Source organism: Rhinoderma darwinii, chromosome 4 (genome assembly GCF_050947455.1).
Source record: "Rhinoderma darwinii isolate aRhiDar2 chromosome 4, aRhiDar2.hap1, whole genome shotgun sequence".
Lineage (NCBI taxonomy): Eukaryota > Metazoa > Chordata > Amphibia > Anura > Rhinodermatidae > Rhinoderma > Rhinoderma darwinii.
Window position 1 is genome coordinate 31,540,959 of NC_134690.1, and position 20,394 is coordinate 31,561,352.

General features: G+C 40.4%; 1 protein-coding gene and 1 non-coding gene across 2 annotated transcripts in view; one reads left to right on the top strand and one right to left on the bottom strand.

Moving 5' to 3' along the window:
* Positions 1-20,394, bottom strand: part of EVA1A (eva-1 homolog A, regulator of programmed cell death) — a 320,400-nt gene that overhangs the window by 184,897 nt on the left and 115,109 nt on the right. Inside the window, exons 3-5 of the mRNA XM_075860974.1 lie at positions 9,750-9,873; positions 6,814-6,966; positions 3,831-3,974 (exon numbers count right to left, since the gene is read on the bottom strand). Coding sequence (XP_075717089.1) covers positions 3,831-3,974; positions 6,814-6,966; positions 9,750-9,873 — 421 coding nt within the window. The remainder of the gene's footprint in view (positions 1-3,830; positions 3,975-6,813; positions 6,967-9,749; positions 9,874-20,394) is intronic.
* On the top strand, positions 11,412-11,497 carry TRNAR-UCU (transfer RNA arginine (anticodon UCU)). Its single transcript is given in 2 exon segments — positions 11,412-11,448; positions 11,462-11,497. It is a non-coding gene; the product is annotated as a tRNA-Arg (tRNA).

A 20,394-nucleotide genomic window follows, 5' to 3' on the forward strand; every position in this document is an offset into this window, starting at 1 on the left:
CCTGAATAAACAGGACTCTTACAAACGCCTTGTGTGTACACCAGAGGAGTTCTGGTGATGAGGCCGATGGGCTATTAATCTCAAAAATTTCTTTCAAAGCTGAGTCTATTTTGGCTTGGAGATCTGGGGAATTTAATAAGAATGTGTTTAACCTCCAAGAAGAGTTCTGAGGTGTAATATAATGATCTGAAAGATGAAGCGTGATTGGTGCATGGTCTGACCAAGTTATCAGGCCAAGGGAGGAGGTCACCGAATTTGTTAACACTTCTCTAACCACCAGAAAATAGTCAATCCTAGAGTACACCTTATGTGGGGAAGAATAGAACGTGTAATCCCTTTCAGAAGCATGTTGGTATCTCCATACATCATGTAATTCTTCTTCCTGTACCCATGAACTCAAATCTTGAGACAATCTATTATTTCCCCCAGAGCGATCTATATCCTTGTTTACCACTATATTAAAATCCCCACATAATATTAATCCCCCTTTCTGCACTGATTTAGCTTTTGACAGTACCTTTTTAAGGAAGGGAAGTTGTCGTACATTAGGGGCATAAACAGATACCAACGTGTATGAGAGGTTATCAATTTCACATACTAAAATTATAAATCTACCCTGTGGATCAGAAACAACAGAAATGCACTTGAAAGCTAGTGACTCTTTTACCGCTATAATTACCCCCGCCTTCTTTCCGCTGTTAGAGGCAAAGTACACATGGGGAAATTTTTTATGTTTAAATAAATGGCAATCTTTAGAGGACAAATGTGATTCCTGTACACATATTACATCTCCCTTGGACTTGAACGCTTCCTTCCAGAGTAAGGATCTCTTAAAGGGAGAATTCAAGCCATGAGCATTTACAGAAAGTATTGTAAGACCCATTAAGACATAAAAGCAAAGTAAATATGGTTATGGCATAGCAATGGAGAACCAACATAGAACATCCCAAAACAGGAAACTTGGAAAAACAACCGATATGAATATGCTATATAGCACATTCACTGCAACCAGGGGAATCCCTCTTGCAGGGAAAAGAAAAATGGAGGCAAAAGTTCAGCCTAAGAACTGTAGACAGAAAAAAGAACCGTCCACCCGAGAACTCCGAAAGCCTTGAAGTGCCGTTCGTACCCTAGAAGCTTCAATTTTCAGTCAGGCGGTCTCCGGTCCGGCTTACTCCTTGCATCCGACCACAATGGCGAAATCATCTCCGGCTTAGAAGTATTTCTGGGACGGGGATTTGAAGACGGGGACGACATGAGCCCCCAAGAAATCAGCAGGTCTTTTGCCGAGGTAGGTGAGAGGCAGACAAGGTGCGCGCCATTCCTGGTAATTATTAATTTTACTGGGAACCCCCATTTGTACAATATGCCGTTATCTCTCAGAAGTTTTGTCATCACAGCAAACTCTTTTCGGCGTAGCATAGTCGCCGCTGACAAATCCGGGAATAAAGTAATGTCCTTAAAGCGGTCAGTTAGGTCAGGAGAGTTCTTCAATCCTCTAAGAAATTCATCCTTTATATGAAAGAAGTGGATTCGAGCAATTGTATCTCTTGGTAGGTGAGCGGCAATGTGCTTAGGTTTAGGGATTCTGTGAATCCTATCTATGGTGAGATCCAGGGCCGATTTTTGTGGCAAAACGATTCCCATGAGGTCCGTGAGGAATTTCGCTAATAGATCTGGTGTGACCGATTCAGGTATACCTCTAATATGGACATTATTTCTTCTGGATCTGTCCTCTAGATCCAAAACTTTGGTAGATAAACGCATAACTTCTTCCTCCAGAGTGTAGTTCGCATCTATGAGTGAGTTATGAGATTTCACGAATTCCTCCAATTTATGCTCCACATGATCGGTCCGCGAGGCAATGGCTTGTATATCTACTCTTAAGTCTCCAATAACTTGCCGTAAATCTGATTGAATTGAGTCTCTCAATGAATTCAGAAGACGTTTTATCATATGCTCAGAAACAGGGTGAGATTCCATGTCATCCTGCATGTCACGTTCTACAGATGCATCCCTAGAAGATGGAGCAGGGGAGGAGGGAGGTAGGGATATTCGGCGGTTCACCACCACTTGTTGAGAAGAGGACGAGGGGAAAAACTCTGTGAGTTTAGATGGCTTTGCTTTAGTATTTCTTTTAGAAGTGCCCCCCATTGTGACAAGGGAAAAAATCGCTGTTTGATTCTAAGCTGCAACGATACTGAAATATTTTCCACAGAAGACCACTGTAATATAAGTATTTCTTCAGGTATGCTCTTAGTAGCGTTATATTTCTCCAACAGGATTTAAACAATGCCAGGGAAGTTGCAGTACTGTGTCTCACTATCTGTGCTGTACTGTTTCACTTTTATTGCTGCCACTCCCAGCCCTGTACTTCTCTGCACCTGGCTATCTGAAATAAGATGGCCGCTGGGGGAGGGGGAGACGTTTTGTTTTCAGGAGACTTGGAGTTCAATCCTCTCCCTGTACTCTGCTCCTCAAACACTGCCGGCCAGCACCTCAAGAAGTGTCCAGCTCCCTCCTCACTCACCCTGTCAAGACGCCTCTCACTGCCTTCACCGCTGTTCCTGCACTTTCGCGCCGTTAGGAGGAGGAGAAGAAGAAGGAGAAGATGGCCGCCACCTTCCTTGGCCTCCACGATGCAAGGGCCGGGTCTTTTACCGGCGCCACTCCCCGACACACTGGCCGGGACTCTGAGCACTGCCGCGGTCCACTCCACCTGAAAGGGAGCAGGTATGTCGGCGGTAGCAGGTTTATTAGTGCTGGTTTAGGCTTTCACCTCAGGAGCTCAGCGGTTATGCGACTCCTTCCATGTCCGTCCAGGCCACGCCCTGCCGTCATTTATATATTTCTATTGTCTTAGCCGCTACTATTAAAATCTAATCAGTGGCCACAAATCCTGCAATTCCATAAATCTGGCACCTGATACTCCAAAATTATATGAGAGAGAGAGAGAGAGAGAGATGAATAGATAGATGATATATGAGATATGAGATAGATAGATAGGAGATGATAGATAGATAGATAGATAGATAGATAGATAGATAGATAGATAGATAGATAGATAGATAGATAGATAGATAGATAGATAGATAGATAGATAGATAGATAGATAGATAGATAGATAGATAGATAGATAGATCTATAATTTTCCACTATCATTTTCAACTTTTTGAGTCATTTGCGACTTTTCTACTCCAGAAAACTGGCCTGGAAAAGTTGATAAATTCCCTCTATATCTGTATATAGATATTTGGAGCTCTGTATCAAAGAATCAGACAGGCAGCTGCTATTAAGATATACTAAGAGATAAATCATGAAAAAGACAAATTAGAATGGTAAGCGTAATAGTCTATAACTGAAAATCAGAGATAGAGTGCATAAATGATATACAGTATATCAACATTTCATAATACAAAAACACAACATTAAATAAATGACAATTAAAATGTCCACCTTGAGGGACTTCACTGAGGATCACAGTACTAAAAAGACTAGTACAAAATGTCCAAAAGACAAAACACCAATAGTTCCACTGCACCATAGAAAATATCAAGCACAAAAACTTTTTCATATTCTTTCTTGTTTTTTCTTTAAAAGAGAAACAGAACTGAAGACAACAAATAGAACTAATAATAGTAATGCTCCTCACCATCATCATACGAACACCATCACAACAGCGCTCCCTAGTGTGATAAATTCATAAAGCAGAGCAAATAGAGGAGCAGTGATGAATGACAATGAAAATCCACTTATTGCCGCTACTCCTCTATTTTATGCAAATCTAAACAGTGGAAACAGCTAAGAAAAAAAAACAACCAGGGACTTACCACAAGTGTAGATGACATTGAGGTGTTTGCGGGTTCCAGGATAACACGGGTCTCCAAACTCATAAGTGCTGGCATAGACGCTACAACTTCGCCTGCCCTGGCAGCGCTTGGTCATGAGTGGCAGGGCTGAGGATGACTGGCACTCTAATATCAACAATAGGAATAGTTTTGTTACAATGTATCGAAATAATACTAGGGAAATAATATTAGGGAACATTTATAAAATATATGGGGTTTGACTGACGTTTTACCAACATCTGCTACCAGGGGAAAGAAGGATCAGGCAAGCTGGATTTTAATCTGTCCAGTTTTTTTTATTTCTGCGGAGATAAGCGGCAACAGAACATTCATCCCTGCAGTGGAATATCATTCTGAAAATGTCCACCAGGGATGTTATCATTATCCTCTACACTACACTAGACCACCAGGGATGTTATCATTATCCTCTTCACTGTCCTAGACCCCCAGGGATGTTATCATTATCCTCTTCACTGTCCTAGACCCCCAGGGATGTTATCATTATCCTCTTCAATGCCCTAGACCACCAGGTATGTTATCATTATCTTCTACATTACTCTAGATCACCAGGGATGTCATCATTATCCTCTACACTACACTATACCACCAGGGATGTTATCATTGTCCTCTACACTACTCTAGACCACCAGGGATGTTATCATTATCCTCATCACTGTCCTACACCACCAGGGATGTTATCATTATTCTCTCCACTGCCCTAGACCACCAGGGGTGCCATCATTATCCTCTTCACTGCCCTAGACTACAGGGATGATATCATTATACTCTTCACTACCCTAGACCACAGGGATGTTATCATGATCCTCTTCAGTGCCCTACACCACCAGGGATGTTAACATTATCCTCTTCACTGCCCTAGACCACCAAGGATGTCATCATTATCATCTACACTGCCATAAACCACCAGGGATGTCATCATTATCCTCTACACTACACTAGACCACCAGGGATCTTATCATTATCCTCTTCACTGCCCTAGACCACCAGGGATGTTATCATTATCCTCTTCACTACCCTAGACCATCAGGGATGTTATCATTATCCTCTAAACTGCCCTAGACCTCCAGGGATGTTATCATTATCCTCCACTACCCCAGACCTCCAGGGATGTTATCTTTATCCTTTTCACTGCCCTAGACCACCAGCGATGTTATCATTATCCTCTTCACTGCCCTAGACCCCCAGGGATGTTATCATTATCCTCTTCACTGTCCTAGACCACCAGGGATGTTATCATTATCCTCTTCACTGACCTAGACCACCAGGGATGTTATCATTACCCTCTAAACTATTCTAGACCACCAGGGATGTTATCATTATCCTCTTCACTGCCCTAGACTACCAGGGATGTTATCATTATCCTCTTCACTGCCCTAGACCACCATGGATGTCATCATTATCATCTTCACTGCCATAAACCGCCAGGGATGTCATCATTATCCTCTACACTACACTAGACCACCAGAGATGTTATCATTATCCTCTTCACTGCCCTAGACTACCAGGGATGTTATCATTATCCTCTTCACTACCCTAGACCACCAGGGGTGTTATCATTATCCTCTAAACTGCCATAGACCTCCAGGGATGTTATCATTATCCTCTTCACTACCCCAGGCCTCAAGGGATGTTATTATTAACCCCTTCACTGCCTTATCCCCAACTATTTATTACCATTAACCCCATTGCCCTAGACCACCGGGGATGTTATTAATAATCCCTTCAGACCTGTAGACCGCAAAAGATGTTATAATTAACCCCTTCACTGCCTTAAACCACCAGCCATTTTACCCATCACTGCAGGGGAAATGAAGACTACCCTGCTGTTTTCCTGAGTGATAACACCAAAAACTATATTTTTTTACAGTCATTATTAGTGTACTGTTGGAAGGGGGCCAAATGCTGTTTTTGCACATGGGCCTTCAATTACTATTGTCTGCCCCTGCTGCTGTTGGGTTTTTACCAATTTGATCCCCTCTGGATAAACAACGCTTGACACTTCTGACAGTCACATATCCCACATTAAAAAAACATGCATATTTAGAAGTCAGGGATGAGAACTCTCAGCCATAGGACCATTCAACCACAATCTAATGAATGTCTAAGCACTACTTTAGTCTTTGGACTAAAATGACTATAAACATATTGATGACATGTGATGACCAATGAAAATTAATTTAATCCACAGAAAGATACATAAATTTGTCACCAGATATTTCTACACATTAAGGCCCAATGCACACGACCATGCCCGTAATCACAGCCCGTGATTACGGCACGGCCGGCCACCGATGGCCGTGGACAGTCACCCGTATTTGCGGCCCGTGCTCCCATATAAAGTGTAAAGTATGGGAGAACGGTCTGTAAAAAGCAAAAAATAGAACATGTCATATCTTTTGCGGAGCCTTTCTATGGCACGGACACCGTAAATATACGGGAAGGCGTCCGTCGGCCATAAAAATGAATGTCTGTAAGTACGGTCCGTAATTACGGACGAAATCTATTGTTGTGTGCACGGGGCCTAAATTGGTTGCAGATGCACAAAATTGTAGTGCTTATTTTAAAGCGTAATTGACAAATTATGCCGCACCATACAGAATGATTGTTTGAAGAATCCTAAGAAATGTCCGACACCGCTTCTAAGAGGGTATACAAGTAAAGGTCTTCAAGATATAGTCTGCACCATAAGAACAGGCCAAGTTCCTCTAGGATTCTAGGGTGCAAACACTGTTGAGTGCACTGTAGCACAGTTTATACCACTCTGATTTCTTGATGGGTACTATAGCACTGTTGAACCTGAGCTTCTTGGTTTGTGAATATAATGCAAGAACTACAGTGAAGACTGATAATATTTCCTTGTAACTTTTTATTTTAGGAGGAAATAGTCTTTAAAGTGGCACGTGTGTGGCCGTAGTTTACAATCGTTTGGATTCGGCATTCTTACCCACTGAAGGCATGTCCTGGTTCTGGAATGGACACTCAAGGCCACCACCCTGAAGTTTTCCAAATGTAGCTGAGTAGATTGCAATAACTGTGTTTCTCTTACAGGTCAGCCTCAAGCGGTCATCTTCACAGGCGACCTTACTCTTGTATTCATCTGTGAAGACGACACAAGTCATTTTCAAGAATATTAACAATTAGTAAAACATTTTTTATTAAATTAATTTATAAGCAATCAGTAAAAGATTAAAGGGTGTAATTTTGCAAACCATTTATTTTACTGTTCCAATGCATATCAAAAAAATATATAAAACAACTTTGTTAATAAACTTGATTCAAAATCTCCTACAGTTTTGTGTATACAGCTCTATGTAGACCTATGTATCTCCATGGATACAGACTACAAACAAGCCCAGTGTAGTCTGATCCTGCAGTAATTCATCTGCCCCCTCTTCTACTGTCTGTAGGTTAACAAGGAGTAATCTTCTATTTATTTTTAAAAAAAATTGTAAGAAACATTTTTTTCGAGAAGCATAATAAAATAGAGAAGGGGCAAAGGGATAACAATAAGTCATCACCAAAGTCTTAAGCCCCATGCACACGGCCGTGCCCGTAATCACGGCCCACGATCACGGGCAAGGCCAACCACAGCCAGCCGCGGACAGGCACTCGCATTTCGGCCCGTGCTCCCCTACGAAGGATGGGAGCACGGCCTGTAAAAAGCAAAAGAACGGACATGTTCTATAATTTGCGGTATACTTCTACGGCCCAGACACCTTCCCGCAAATATACTGGGAGTCCGTGGTCAATAGAAGGGAATGGGTCCGCAATTCCGTACGATTTTTACGGTCGTGTGCATGGGGCCTTAGGGGCCTTTAAATTTATGTATCCAGGATAGATGGGTGACAACCAATATGGATACAATATGGATACACGTCTCCTACAGGGATTGTCAGCCAGGTTTTACCTAGGGTCCTAAATAGCAGATCTTTTCAGCTATGCACTGATATATCCATGGATCGCACACTGCCTCATAACTAGGCTGATTTGCTGTTTAGGAGTCTGGGAAAGCTGGGTGATCTCATCCATACTGGTCACACAGCTTTCCAAAAAAATAGGAATAGCTATGAAGCTAAATAGATGTTTGAACACTTGATCACCCGACGTATCTTTACTGGTATTTTTTATTTTTGGGGCAAATCTCCTTTGTACTTCAGCCCTTATTTTTGGTGAGTGTGTTGTGTCGAGCTAAAGGGGCAATAATATTGGGTTGCTGTTCAAGGCCATGTAGAGTCTTCTGTATGAAAACTAAGAATAAAAATAAAAATAAATGACCAACACCAACACCTGCACTTTTTCTTTGTGCTATTTTTATTAAAGGAACACTCCAGACAAAATGTACACACTAGGGCAGATTTACGAATGTTGTTGGGCCAGAATTCTTGCCTTTTTTTTGGCGCAAATCAATATAGATAAATGTATTATTCATTGGTGCCAAAAACAACAGATGTTTGTGCCTCACTAGACACTTTTCAAAAGTGTCTAAAAAGGGGGTAGGATTTAGCGGAAAATGGGTGGGGCTTAAAATGTGCCAACATCTGCCAAAACATTGGTGCAAGAAACGGACGTCAACTAAAGGCCCTTTTACACCGGCCGACACTTGGCCGGTGCTGCGAGCGCCGATCAACGAGACATCGTTGATCGGCGCTCGTTTGCCCCTGTCACACGGAGCTATGGATGGGGATGAGCGGTCGTTACTCCGATCTCTCATCCCAATACATTATTATCATGTCGGCAGAGCGTCTCCCTGTTTATACAGGGAGATTTGCTGCCGACAACGATAATCTTTTACTTTTTTAAAACTATACGACCAGCAGAGCGTTTGCTTGTAACCCACTGTATAGTTTTGATTGGTGGGGGTCTGAGCACTGAGACCCCCACCGGTCGCTAAAACGAAGCGGCAGAAGCACTTGTGTGAGTGCTGAGCCGCTTCATTTCTGATCGGCTTTTCTCGTAAAGCCGAGCAGTAGGTAAACGGGCTCATAGACTTTCTATAAAGCCCATACACCAACTGCTTGGATTTCCGAGAATAGCCGATTAGAAACCAAGTGGCTCAGTGCTCACACGAGTGCTTCTGCCACTTCGTTTAAGTGATCGGTGGAGGTCTCAGTGCACAGACCCCCACCGATCAAAACTTCTGACATGTCACTATGACATGTCAGAAGATTTCTGAAAATGTAGTTACGCTTTAATAAAGGCTATAATGGCATCCTTTAAATGTATGCTTTTTTTTTTTTTCCTGGATGCCCCTGGATATAATAGTGTAGTAGACTATGCTATTCCATACAGCAAAAAAAAAAAAACATATACCTGATGTATTGTGTCCAACGGAGGCCAAAAATACATTCTTTTGGCCTCAATCGATATAAAGAAAGCCTGATGTTTGTGCCAGGAGCTTTTTCGATGCATATGTCAAACATACGCAGTGTTAAAGGGGCTTAATATGTCTAGCAAGATGCTCAAAATGTATAATACAGTGTGCACCACTTTGATCAATTTGGCGCACCTTCATACTGCCTGGTCTAAGTTAACGGTGTCTGAATATTAGAGAGCATTAGTAAATCTGCCCCACTGTGTTATACCTTGTGCAGGGCCTAAGTGGGCGGAGCATGACACATGGATTCAAAGAACACCAAAGAGAGAATCCCTTTGTCAAGCAACTCCCCCTCAGGCCCTGCACTGGGCATAATACAGTGTATCAGTTTTGCCTGGAGTGTTCCTTTAATAAACCCCATTGTGCCAGATCTCGTTCATGCACTTCTTCCCATGATCGGAATTCATTACACGACCCAGGGGTCATGCAGGGTTTCTAAGACGGCGGAGGAAACAGATCTAATGAGAAGTCTAACTTCTACCAGCCTTGGAGATTCCTTTACTTACTTGGCCTGCATTTGTAGCACACAACCAAATACTTGCTGGTCCCCGGACATGGATCCAACCCAAACAAACGACTATTGACAAGCAGCTGGCAATTCCTCCGGTCCTGGCATTCATCCAGCACTTTCTGCATAGAAAAAAATCATCACAACTTCTTTATAACCGGTGGTAATAACACAAAAAGCCACAGGGGGATGATAACATACATACTGGGGGTCATTGCTACAGTGCATTTTATACATTAATGGGGTATGTCCAACTTAAACAATTACGGTATATCCACTGAAAAGGCCAAAAATGGCACCAAAATCTATATCGAGAACAGGGGCTACCAAACCCCCGTTTCATCTTGTGTGGTGCAGATTCTAGGGGGGAAAAGTAGAGAGAGGGCCACACAAGTGCGGTTCTCTCGATTCTTTTTAATGGGAGCTATGGAAACAGACGAGCAAACACTGTCCTCTCTCTACTAGTCCCCATCAGAAATCTGCCCCCAGACGGGGACTAGTGGACCCCCGCTATAAGTATAGGTGCAGTGCCCATCTCTGGGACCCGCACCTATCTCCCGAACAGGGGTACCTGACCCCGTCCCACCTGGTGAGACGGCCGCTGCCTGTTTCCGTAACTCCCTTTCACTTCTTTAGGAGCTATGGAAACATATAAGCACAGTCAGCTTGGCTGATTTCGTAATTCCCGACCACCTCTCCATTGATTATTTGCTTGGATGCGGCAGTCAGATGGAACAGGGTCAGGGACCACCATTTGAGACACAGGTGCGGGTCCCAGAGGTGGGATCCGCATCAATCAGACATTGCGGATATGCCATACATGTCTTAGAGGCAGACATACCATATGTGTAACCTGTGATCCTGCACAGGGGTCCAGTAGGTAAAGGGGCCGCCCAGTGCTACCTTTAAAAGCAGCTTCATACTGTCTATTAAATTGTATGTAATGAGTTCATGGCTCAGAATTACTGGTGGATTGTTAGGGATACTAAAGCTCTATGCTCTGTTATAGTTTGCAGACCCCTTATGAGCAGGGTCCATTTTCTTTTTGTCTAATTTATGTTGTTCATTTGTTTTACATTTTTTTAAATTGTATTTTTGTATGTTCACCGTTTCCCCTGTTTGTAAAGTGCAGCAGTCCAGCAGTTGCAAAATCTCAACTCCCAGCATGACCCGGCTACCTTCAGGAGACTGGCAGCAAGCGTTATTTGTCCCTGCAGCTCCCCTGCAGGGGAAAGATAGCATTGCACGGTAAAATCAATGGGCTGTTTTTATAATTCACAGAACAAGAGACACACTTTACAGCTGCTCTCCACTCTGACTAATAGATAAGGGCCCTAAATGAGACCCCAATTAACTCTCAATTCCCTAATAAGGTATCTGAAAATGTTTTTCTATTCCATACAATATCTTTACAGAGACTTTTTATAAGAAAAGTAATTTGAGGCAAACTTTATATTATGTCCGAATTGTGAGATTGTACCAGTTAGTTATTTTTTTTCTTTTTTCATGGTTTTGGGTGAGTGTCACGAAGAATAACGGTGAGTGTAAAATTGACTTTCACATGTTCAGTACACACCAGAGTTTCAGTTTCAGCCTCTGGCACGTAATCATTAGACATGGGGTGACAGAGATCACAGCTCATGTCAAGCAAGCAGCAGGTGGCTCTGTGGCGCAATGGATAGCGCATTGGACTTCTAGTGGGAAAGAGATATTCAAAGGTTGTGGGTTCGAGTCCCACCAGAGTCGTGGTTTTGCTGCCAAATATTTTTAAAAGTCTTTTGGGAAAAAAAGAACTAAAAAAACAATATAGTTCATCTATTTCTCTTAGGTTTCCAGTGTTCATAATGTATTTTATATGAACTTGTATTTTATACCTGATTTGTCTTTGTAAAAATGCGTTAATTTTATTTGGTTCCAGATACGAAGTATTTTGGAAATTTTAGCAGAGATGAAAAAATGGTGCGTGTGTATAACAAAAAGAAAAAAAGCAGCACAGCTCCAGGTAATTGGTGCAAAAAGAAATCCTCCTGGACTCAGGCTAAGGGCATGTTCAGACGTGGCAGAATTTTTCCACTACAAATGTTGCTGCAAATTTGCAGCAATTACGCAAAGAATCTGCACTAACATTTGCATGTTTGACAAGTAATTCAGGCGAAAACAGCTCCTGATTTTCAGACGCTAGGTTTCCGTTTTTGTTTTTTTACGGGAGCAAAAGTGCAGTCTGCAGAACTTTTGTTTCAGTGAAAAAAAACGGAAACCTAGCGAACGGAGACAAACGGAAAGCAACAGAAACCAAAGAATTACCATTGAAATCAATGATAATTCTAACGGAAACGTTGCTTTCTGTTTAATCTTCCGATCATCTCTTTCTCTGATGGAAAAGAGGTAAACGTATATTAACGCTAGTGTGAACTTAGCCTTAATAAGACATTGAAAGGACACACTATAAAAATTATTGTGAGTAAAAATAATTGTTTTGTTTACATTTTTTTAGATGTATCATTTTTATCCTAAAGTTTATTCCTAATAAAAGAACATTTCTATAAAATTCTATCGGAATAAAGCTGTATCTTTTCTGAAAAATAATAGAAAAAAAAAACACATTTATAGCTTAACAAATAATAAATGAAAACAGTTAATGATTATTTAGCACAATGCTAAAGATGGTCCATGCTTAAAAAAACAAATAAGAAATAATAGTTGTAAAATAATAACAAAAATGAATAAAGAAAACCCCGAAAAATAAAAGAAGATGCAAAAAAAACAAGCAGCTGCTTAAAAAAAGTGATAAAATAAATATATATTTTTCATACAGTTTATTTGCTTGTGTAGCTAATGATAAAGTAACGTAAGGATGTGTTTCCATAGCGTCAGGTCAGAGGTATACGTTGGGACGATTTCCTGACGTATACCTCTGTCAGAAAGCTGCAACATATTCCATTGTATAGGCATACAGTCCCATATGTTGCCTATTGGCTCTCATAGTAGTAAAAACAAAAACATGTATACACATATTTTTTTAATGTATTCTTATGAATAGAATAGAGTCGGCTACTACGCTATTCCGTACAATAAAAAAAAAGGTATCCTGATGCATACCGGCCCAACTAATGTCAAAAGGACACTTTCCGCATATGCTGGGTAAATGGCCTATTGATATATTTTCCGTATGCGCCGGGAGCTTTACCTGGGTGTACACCCAATGTAGGGCTCTAACGCTATGTGAACAGAGATTAACAGCCTGTACAATAAAGTCACCAATTAATGATAATCAGTCAATAGTGGATAAATTACAGCTACATTTTCTGGAAGAATGTCAAATAAAAAAATTGGTCTGGTCCTAATGCCCAAAATGAGTCTGAGCATTTGGCAGCAAGGAATTTATGGTGCAGGGCAGTGAGGGGTTAAAATGCCCACTCCAAAAACTACAGCATTTTCCCCCCAAATAATCCAGGTATTTTACAGCTATCTAGACTGCAAAGAAGAATAATGAGCCCTGGAAGGCCAAGCGGAAAAACAAAAAATCTCTTTGGTCCTAAGACCCAAATTTTTTATTTTTTTTTACTATTTATTTACTACATACTGAAAATGTATAAAATATGTCTGGTCATTTAGACCTAAAATATCCGAGTTATAAAGGGTTTTTACCTGGAGGAAATAGGGTTTTATTTTCAGTATATCTAGGAGTAGTCATAAGAATGTTTAAAGCCCATATTTCACCCCAAAAATTACAAAAAATATTTATTTATGATTTATTCTTTACACCTAGACTTGGTTGGTAACACCGCAACAAAGGGCATATGTACCATAGGGCTATGTTGACATGGCAAACCAAAAATGGCCATAAAATACGGCGCTGTTTTCAAGGGAACACAGCCCCTAATTTTCAGCCGTTTTTTTGAGCATCATGCATTTTTTGCAGCGCTTTTTATGGCCGTTTTTGGAGCTGTTTTTCTATTGAGTCAATGAATACCAGCTCCAAAAATGGATCAAGAAGTGACATGCACTTTTTTTTACGGGGCGTTTTTTACAGATGTTTGGAGGCGTTGAGGCTCCCATATTTTCAGCCGCTTTCGGGTCGTTTATGGCCCAAAAAACGGCTGAAAATAGGCACAAAGGTCAACTATGTGGCAAAATAGGCCCAAAGGTCAACTATGTGTCAAAATAGGCCCAAAGGTCAACTATGTGGCAGCGATGAGGCCGCTAGAGAGAAGGGGCTCATTCCAGCTTGGTCTTGCTCCCATTTTAATAGGTAGTAAAGACCTAAACGGAATGTGGAATCAATAGGTGCCGTAATATTAGCTAAAAAAGTGGAAACATTGGGATGGGTCACCATGATCTGCTGTTGTTGGTGGTTACAAGTAGGGACAAATTTATTTTTTTTGCTATGCTACACCTCCCCACCCCTCACCTCAGGGATATGACCTACTGTATATACTATGATAATTAAAATCCTGGTTCACTAACAAAAAAGAAAGTAGTAAAACACTGTTTGAAGGAAAGACTTTCAGACACCTTGTTTTACCCCTGAGGGCCGAACCTTTGACTGAAATGCAAACATCTCATTAACATTAGGGCGTGAATATAAAGACAAGTGTGTATGGGCGGCTCCCAGCTCAGCACCCCATGTGTGCTGGATGTTTTTTAGTAGTAGTGTAACATTTGTTAGAACAATGGATATGTTGATCTCATGTTACATTACAATCACAAGCAGTAGCAACATTTGCGTACGTATGAGCATGTTTGAAAAGTAAGGGTGGACTCACATTTTGGGCATCGGGGCAGTGCCCAAGGGCCCATGGCCAGTTCAGTCTCAAATCTGCTTAATCAGAGATTTTGAACACGTTAAGATTTCAATGCAGTAGTATATACACTGTATATATACTGTATTTGCATATTTTCTTAAAAGGTACACTCACCCTAAAAATTGTCCACTCATTTGTTGTCTAATTGAATTTGATCTATTGTTCCCTGTTATCAGTCATGTCAGCAGGTTCACATTTAAAAAATAACTAATAGTATGCACAAACAATATTAATGCAACTATGCGTGTTGGATGTGCATTCGTAAACCGTCCGTATTTACGGAAGCATTGCTAGGCAACATGTTGGTGACATCATTCGCAGTCTTCCTCTTTTTTTACGGATCCGTATATACGGATCAAATACAGATGCAATACGGACCGTATTTCCGGACACCCTTCCGTATATACGGATGAGTTACGGATGACTACGGATCTGTATTTCCGGACAGTATTTACGGATAGACAAAAATACGGTCGTGTGCATGGGGCCTTACATTGACTGAGACAGTTGATTGGATATTTTGATATTTTTTTATTTACATGTGTAACTAATGATGTAGTATTGTAAGGCCTTATTCACACGAACGTTGTATTATGTCCGTGTGATGGTAGTTAAAACAACGGTCGTCACACGGACGCATGTTTTTCAATGGGGCTGTTCATACGGCCGTTGTTTCAACGGACCTTATGAAGGGTTCGTTGAAAAATAGAACCTGTCCTATTATCTTCCGTTTCCACGGATCCCTCTATAGACTCAAGTTAATGGGGATCCGTGAAAACGGAACCCACACGGGGGCACCTCGGACGTGAAAAATGTCACGTTTTTCACGTCCACGTTTCCCCGCGCTCATGTGAATCTAGCCTTAGGATGTATTCACATAGAGTTAGAGTATTCCGTGGGCGGTATACCGTACGTCGAGACTATTTCCTGAGGGGTACTTCCGACAGAAGGCTACAACTTATCCCACTATATGGGCATAAAGTGGGATATGTCACCTATAGGTTCTCATAGTTTTACCTGGAAAAAATTAAGGTTTTCATTTCAGTATAGCTAGGAATAATCATAAGCCCATATTTAAAAAAAATACAATAATTTGATTTATGATTTATTCTCTACACCTAGACTTGATTTGCAACACCGCAAAATTTGGCATATATATATATATATATATATACACCATAAAGGCCCACTATGTGGCAGCTATGGGACCGCTAGAAAGAAGGGGCTCATTCCTGTTTGGTCGTGTTCCCATTTTAATAAATAGTGAAAACCTAAAAGGAATGTGGTCCCTACAGGTGCCGTGATATTAGCTAACAAAGCGGAAAATTACAAGTTGGGTCTAATTTTTATTTTTGATATGTAACACTGGGGGTGTTACATATCAAAAATAAAGATTAGACCACACACCACCCCAGGAATATGACTTTTCTACTATGCTAATTAAAAAGGAAAGTAGTAGACTGCTGTTTCAGACACCTTGTTTTACCCCTGGGGGCCGAACCTTTGACTGAAATGCAAACATCTCATTAACATTAGGGCGTGAATATAAAGACAAGTGTGTATGGGCGGCTCCCAGCTCAGCACCCCATGTGTGCTGGATGTTTTTTTAGTAATAGTGTAACATTTATTAGTACAATGGATATGTTGATCTCATGTTAATCTCTTGTTACATTACAAACACAAGCAGTACCAACATTTGTGTATGTACTTTTTTCAAAAGTATAGATGGACTGAGAAATTGGGCATTAGGGCAGTACCCAAGGGCCTGTGGCTAGTTAGGTTTCACAGCAGTTTAGTCAATGATAGCGGTATTCCAACCGTAGATCATTATTGCTTATCCCTAGAATATGTCCTCAATGACGGAAAAGAAAAACGAAACTGTAAGCCCCGCCAGGGTGCTACCGTATACAAAAATATATCGATGCTACTATATAAAAAAAATTATAATAAAATAATAATAGTAATATGAGATTTCAATGCGCTGAGTATGGGCCGTACTGTGTTTGCATCTTTTCTTAAAAGGTGCACTCACCCTAAAGTTGTCTACTCTACATTTGCTGTCTAATTGACTTTGATCTATTGCTCCCTGTTATCAGCCATGTCAGAGGGGTTCGGCTGTTTCCATAACTTTAATAAAAATGAATGGAGAGAGCCGTGCACATGTGCGCCAGCTTCTTCATTCATTCTCTACCTGGATGAGGCAGCCGTCATACAAGGCAGGATGAGGTTGGGGGACTTCCAATCTCCAAAGAGGTGTGGGACCCGCACCTACTACACATTTATGGCATATCCTGTTGATTTATTCTCATCGTAATATTTGGAGTCGGGAAGAATATTTTCCCCTAATATGGGGTAATTTGTATCCAACTCACGTTTTTTTTTTCCCCTTCGTCTGGATCAACACTGTAGGATTATGGGTTGGACTTGATAAACCCGTGTCTATTTTAACCTTATCAACTATGTAACTATGTATGAGATGGGGGAACCCCTTTAAGTATATGTAAAAAAAAATGAGAACACACATTAAGTTTTTGGATAGGCCTTTGAATAATCCTTATTCTTTTAGACCTTATGCATTATGTGTTATGTGTTGTACCATGTATATGATCCGATGCTTTCAGGAGATGTACCACAAACACTTTGATATAAAACACGGCAGAGCCATGACCTGAGCCCCGCAGTGGCCTTTTCCGAGATTCATGTAAATCTCAGAACATCGCCTGTATAGCAGAATAAAAATATTTCAAAAATACTTTTTACTACAAAAAAAAAACGCTTCCACTGCCTCGGTCTGCGGCCTTTACTGACATGGAGGAAATGCTGTTTAGATGGCTGGGTGGTGATCTGACGTCTATAATGATGTCATCATAGTACGGCACTGTGACGTAGCATCCACAGGGCCGACATGATTGTCCACCATGGACACGTGAAGTCACTAAAGACATCATGTAATACTACCTGACGTAATAATCAGAGGACCAGCAGCAGGAGGAGCAGTAGGCCACAACAACAGTGTTTTTTTAATTTATTTTATATATATATATCAAATTTTTCATTGTCACACGGGAGGTTGGCACAAAGGGGCATCAATTCATACACAAGCAATGGCAGTGTGCATACAAGAGCGAAATACTTAAGAAACATTATACAGTTTGACACACATAGAATAGAAGAAGGCCAAAACGGGCCTACAACTTGTACCATCATTGGGCACCACCCGTAAGGAACCCCATTCCTTTTTTAGTTATATGGAGTGGAGTGTGGGGAGATGGTATTGAGAAGCGGTGCCGGCAATGTGACAGGGGGGACAGCAGTCATTTTCAAGACTGTGAAGTATTTTTGAAACCTTTTATTATCCTGAACAGTAAAGGGATTTTTCGAAACTCACCCAATTCTGTGAAAACCATTTTAAATCTAAAGATGACACTTAGCTCTGCTTACATAGTCATGCTTAAAGGGGTATTCCCATCTTATAAAGTGAATGCATATCCCTAGATTATGCCATCAATTTATGATCAATGGGGTCTGACGTCTGGGACACCCACCGCCACCGATCCTGAGAATGAAGATTCACAGCGCTAATTTAGCATTGTGTCGCCTGCACTCTTTCTCAGCCCTGGCCACTCGCTGTGCAGGGAACTGAAGCAGGCCCTATTTAAGTGGATGGGGCACGTTGCCGTTTCCTGCACAACTGGGTGGCCAGTAGCGCTGCAGTGCAGGAAAAACATAGATTAATTAGCGCTGTGGCCCCATCAATCTCAGGATATGTCAGAACTACACTGATAAAAAAAAAGACTGCATATCCTATGGATAATACTTTATAAGATGGGAATAACCCTTTAAACCAAAAAAAGAATATATTATAAATATTTCCTACGACGTTAGGCCAGAATAATCTAAAATCCTGTGCAAGAACATCTGTTTTTATAAGTCTATGAAGGATCATACAGGCCCTTCAGAAGATGAGAGGATAATCCAGAGGGCACATGAGCAATAAGTGATAAATAGATAGTAAGTGATAGACAGACAGACAGACAGACAGACAGACAGACAGACAGACAGACAGACAGATAGATAGATAGATAGATAGATAGATAGATAGATAGATAGATAGATAGATAGATAGATAGATAGATAGATAGATAGATAGATAGATATGAGATAGATAGATAGATAGATATGAGATAGATAGATAGATAGATATGAGATAGATAGATAGATAGATAGATAGATAGATAGATAGATAGATAGATAGATAGATAGATAGATAGATAGATAGATAGATAGATAGATAGATAGATAGATAGATAGGAGATAGATAGATAGATAGATAGATAGATAGATAGATAGATAGATAGATAGATAGATAGATAGATAGGAGATAGATAGATAGATAGATAGATAGATAGATAGATAGATAGATAGATAGATAGATAGATAGATAGATAGATAGATAGATAGATAGATAGATAGATAGATAGATATTAGATAGATATTAGATAGATAGATAGATAGATAGATAGATAGATAGATAGATAGATAGATAGATAGATAGATAGATAGATAGATAGATAGATAGATAGATAGATAGATAGATAGATAGATAGATAGATAGATAGATATCTTAGTCTCAGTGCAACGATCAAATCTTCTGACATGTCAAAACGTTTTCAAAAGCTTAGTTAAACTTTAAATATTCTCTATGTGAGTAGAATAATGTAACTCCTGTGCAAGAACATCCAACGTATTTATCAGTCTATGAAGTGTCATACGGGCCCATCAGAAGACCAGAGGATTCTCCAGAGGGCCAATGAGCACTAGTAGAGAACTCCATCTAAAGCTGAGAATGGAGAGGATCACTTTCTGCTGGGGACGATCACATTTTTGCATTATCTGACAAGTAACCCATTAGTTGTAAGTGACGGCTTGGTCTACATGTGCAAAGATAGGAGTATAAGTTATAAATGATAGGAGTATAAGTTATAAATGATAGGAGTATAAGTTATAAATGATAGGAGTATAAGTTATAAATGATAGGAGTATAAGTTATAAAGAAATGATAAACAGACATGTACTGTAAAGCTGGAGGGTGGACCTTCCAGACAATTATTCTGGTGGGGGGCCGATGTACCCCAGTAACACTCTATGTATATGACTGACAGCTCTTCTTCTATTTAGACACCTGTATGACCTTGTCATAGTGTTAACCATTTCATAGTTTTCTTGTAAGAGATATAATATGGGAGGTTCAACTTACATTTAGGACTTATTGTTGTTTCAACAGGACACAATCCTGAATAAAGAACATATACATGATACATATAGGAGTATACATAAGGTTGTTGTCACCACAGCAATAGGTAGAAATGGACCTTAATATGTCAAAAGCTCCTAAATCTCTTCAATTAATTATATTAAGAAATGGCAAGTACTAGTAACAATAACACATGGACTCCTCCCTGACATCCTTAATTACCCGAGTTATTCATATATTGTCCAGTCACAAAAAGACCCAATGAGACATCAAGTTCTACGTGATACCTGCATTTACATATACAAAGAGGTCATTTACATCCAATTATATATGGATGGAGGAACCTCAACTCTTGGCCACATTGTCCTTATAAGAGACAGTGGACCTCTTGCATTGCAGTCATTTCTGGTAAGGTGGACCTGTCTGCAAGTTCTTCTCATCCCAAAGATCAACTCCTAGAGAGTCAACCTTGCCGTTTGTGAGACTGAAGCTCCTGTGCTCCATAGGAGGGAATTCTTCTTGGGGAAATCCAAGTGAATCTTCATTGCCCAGGTAAGTTTCAATCTTATGCTGTAAAGTTTCTA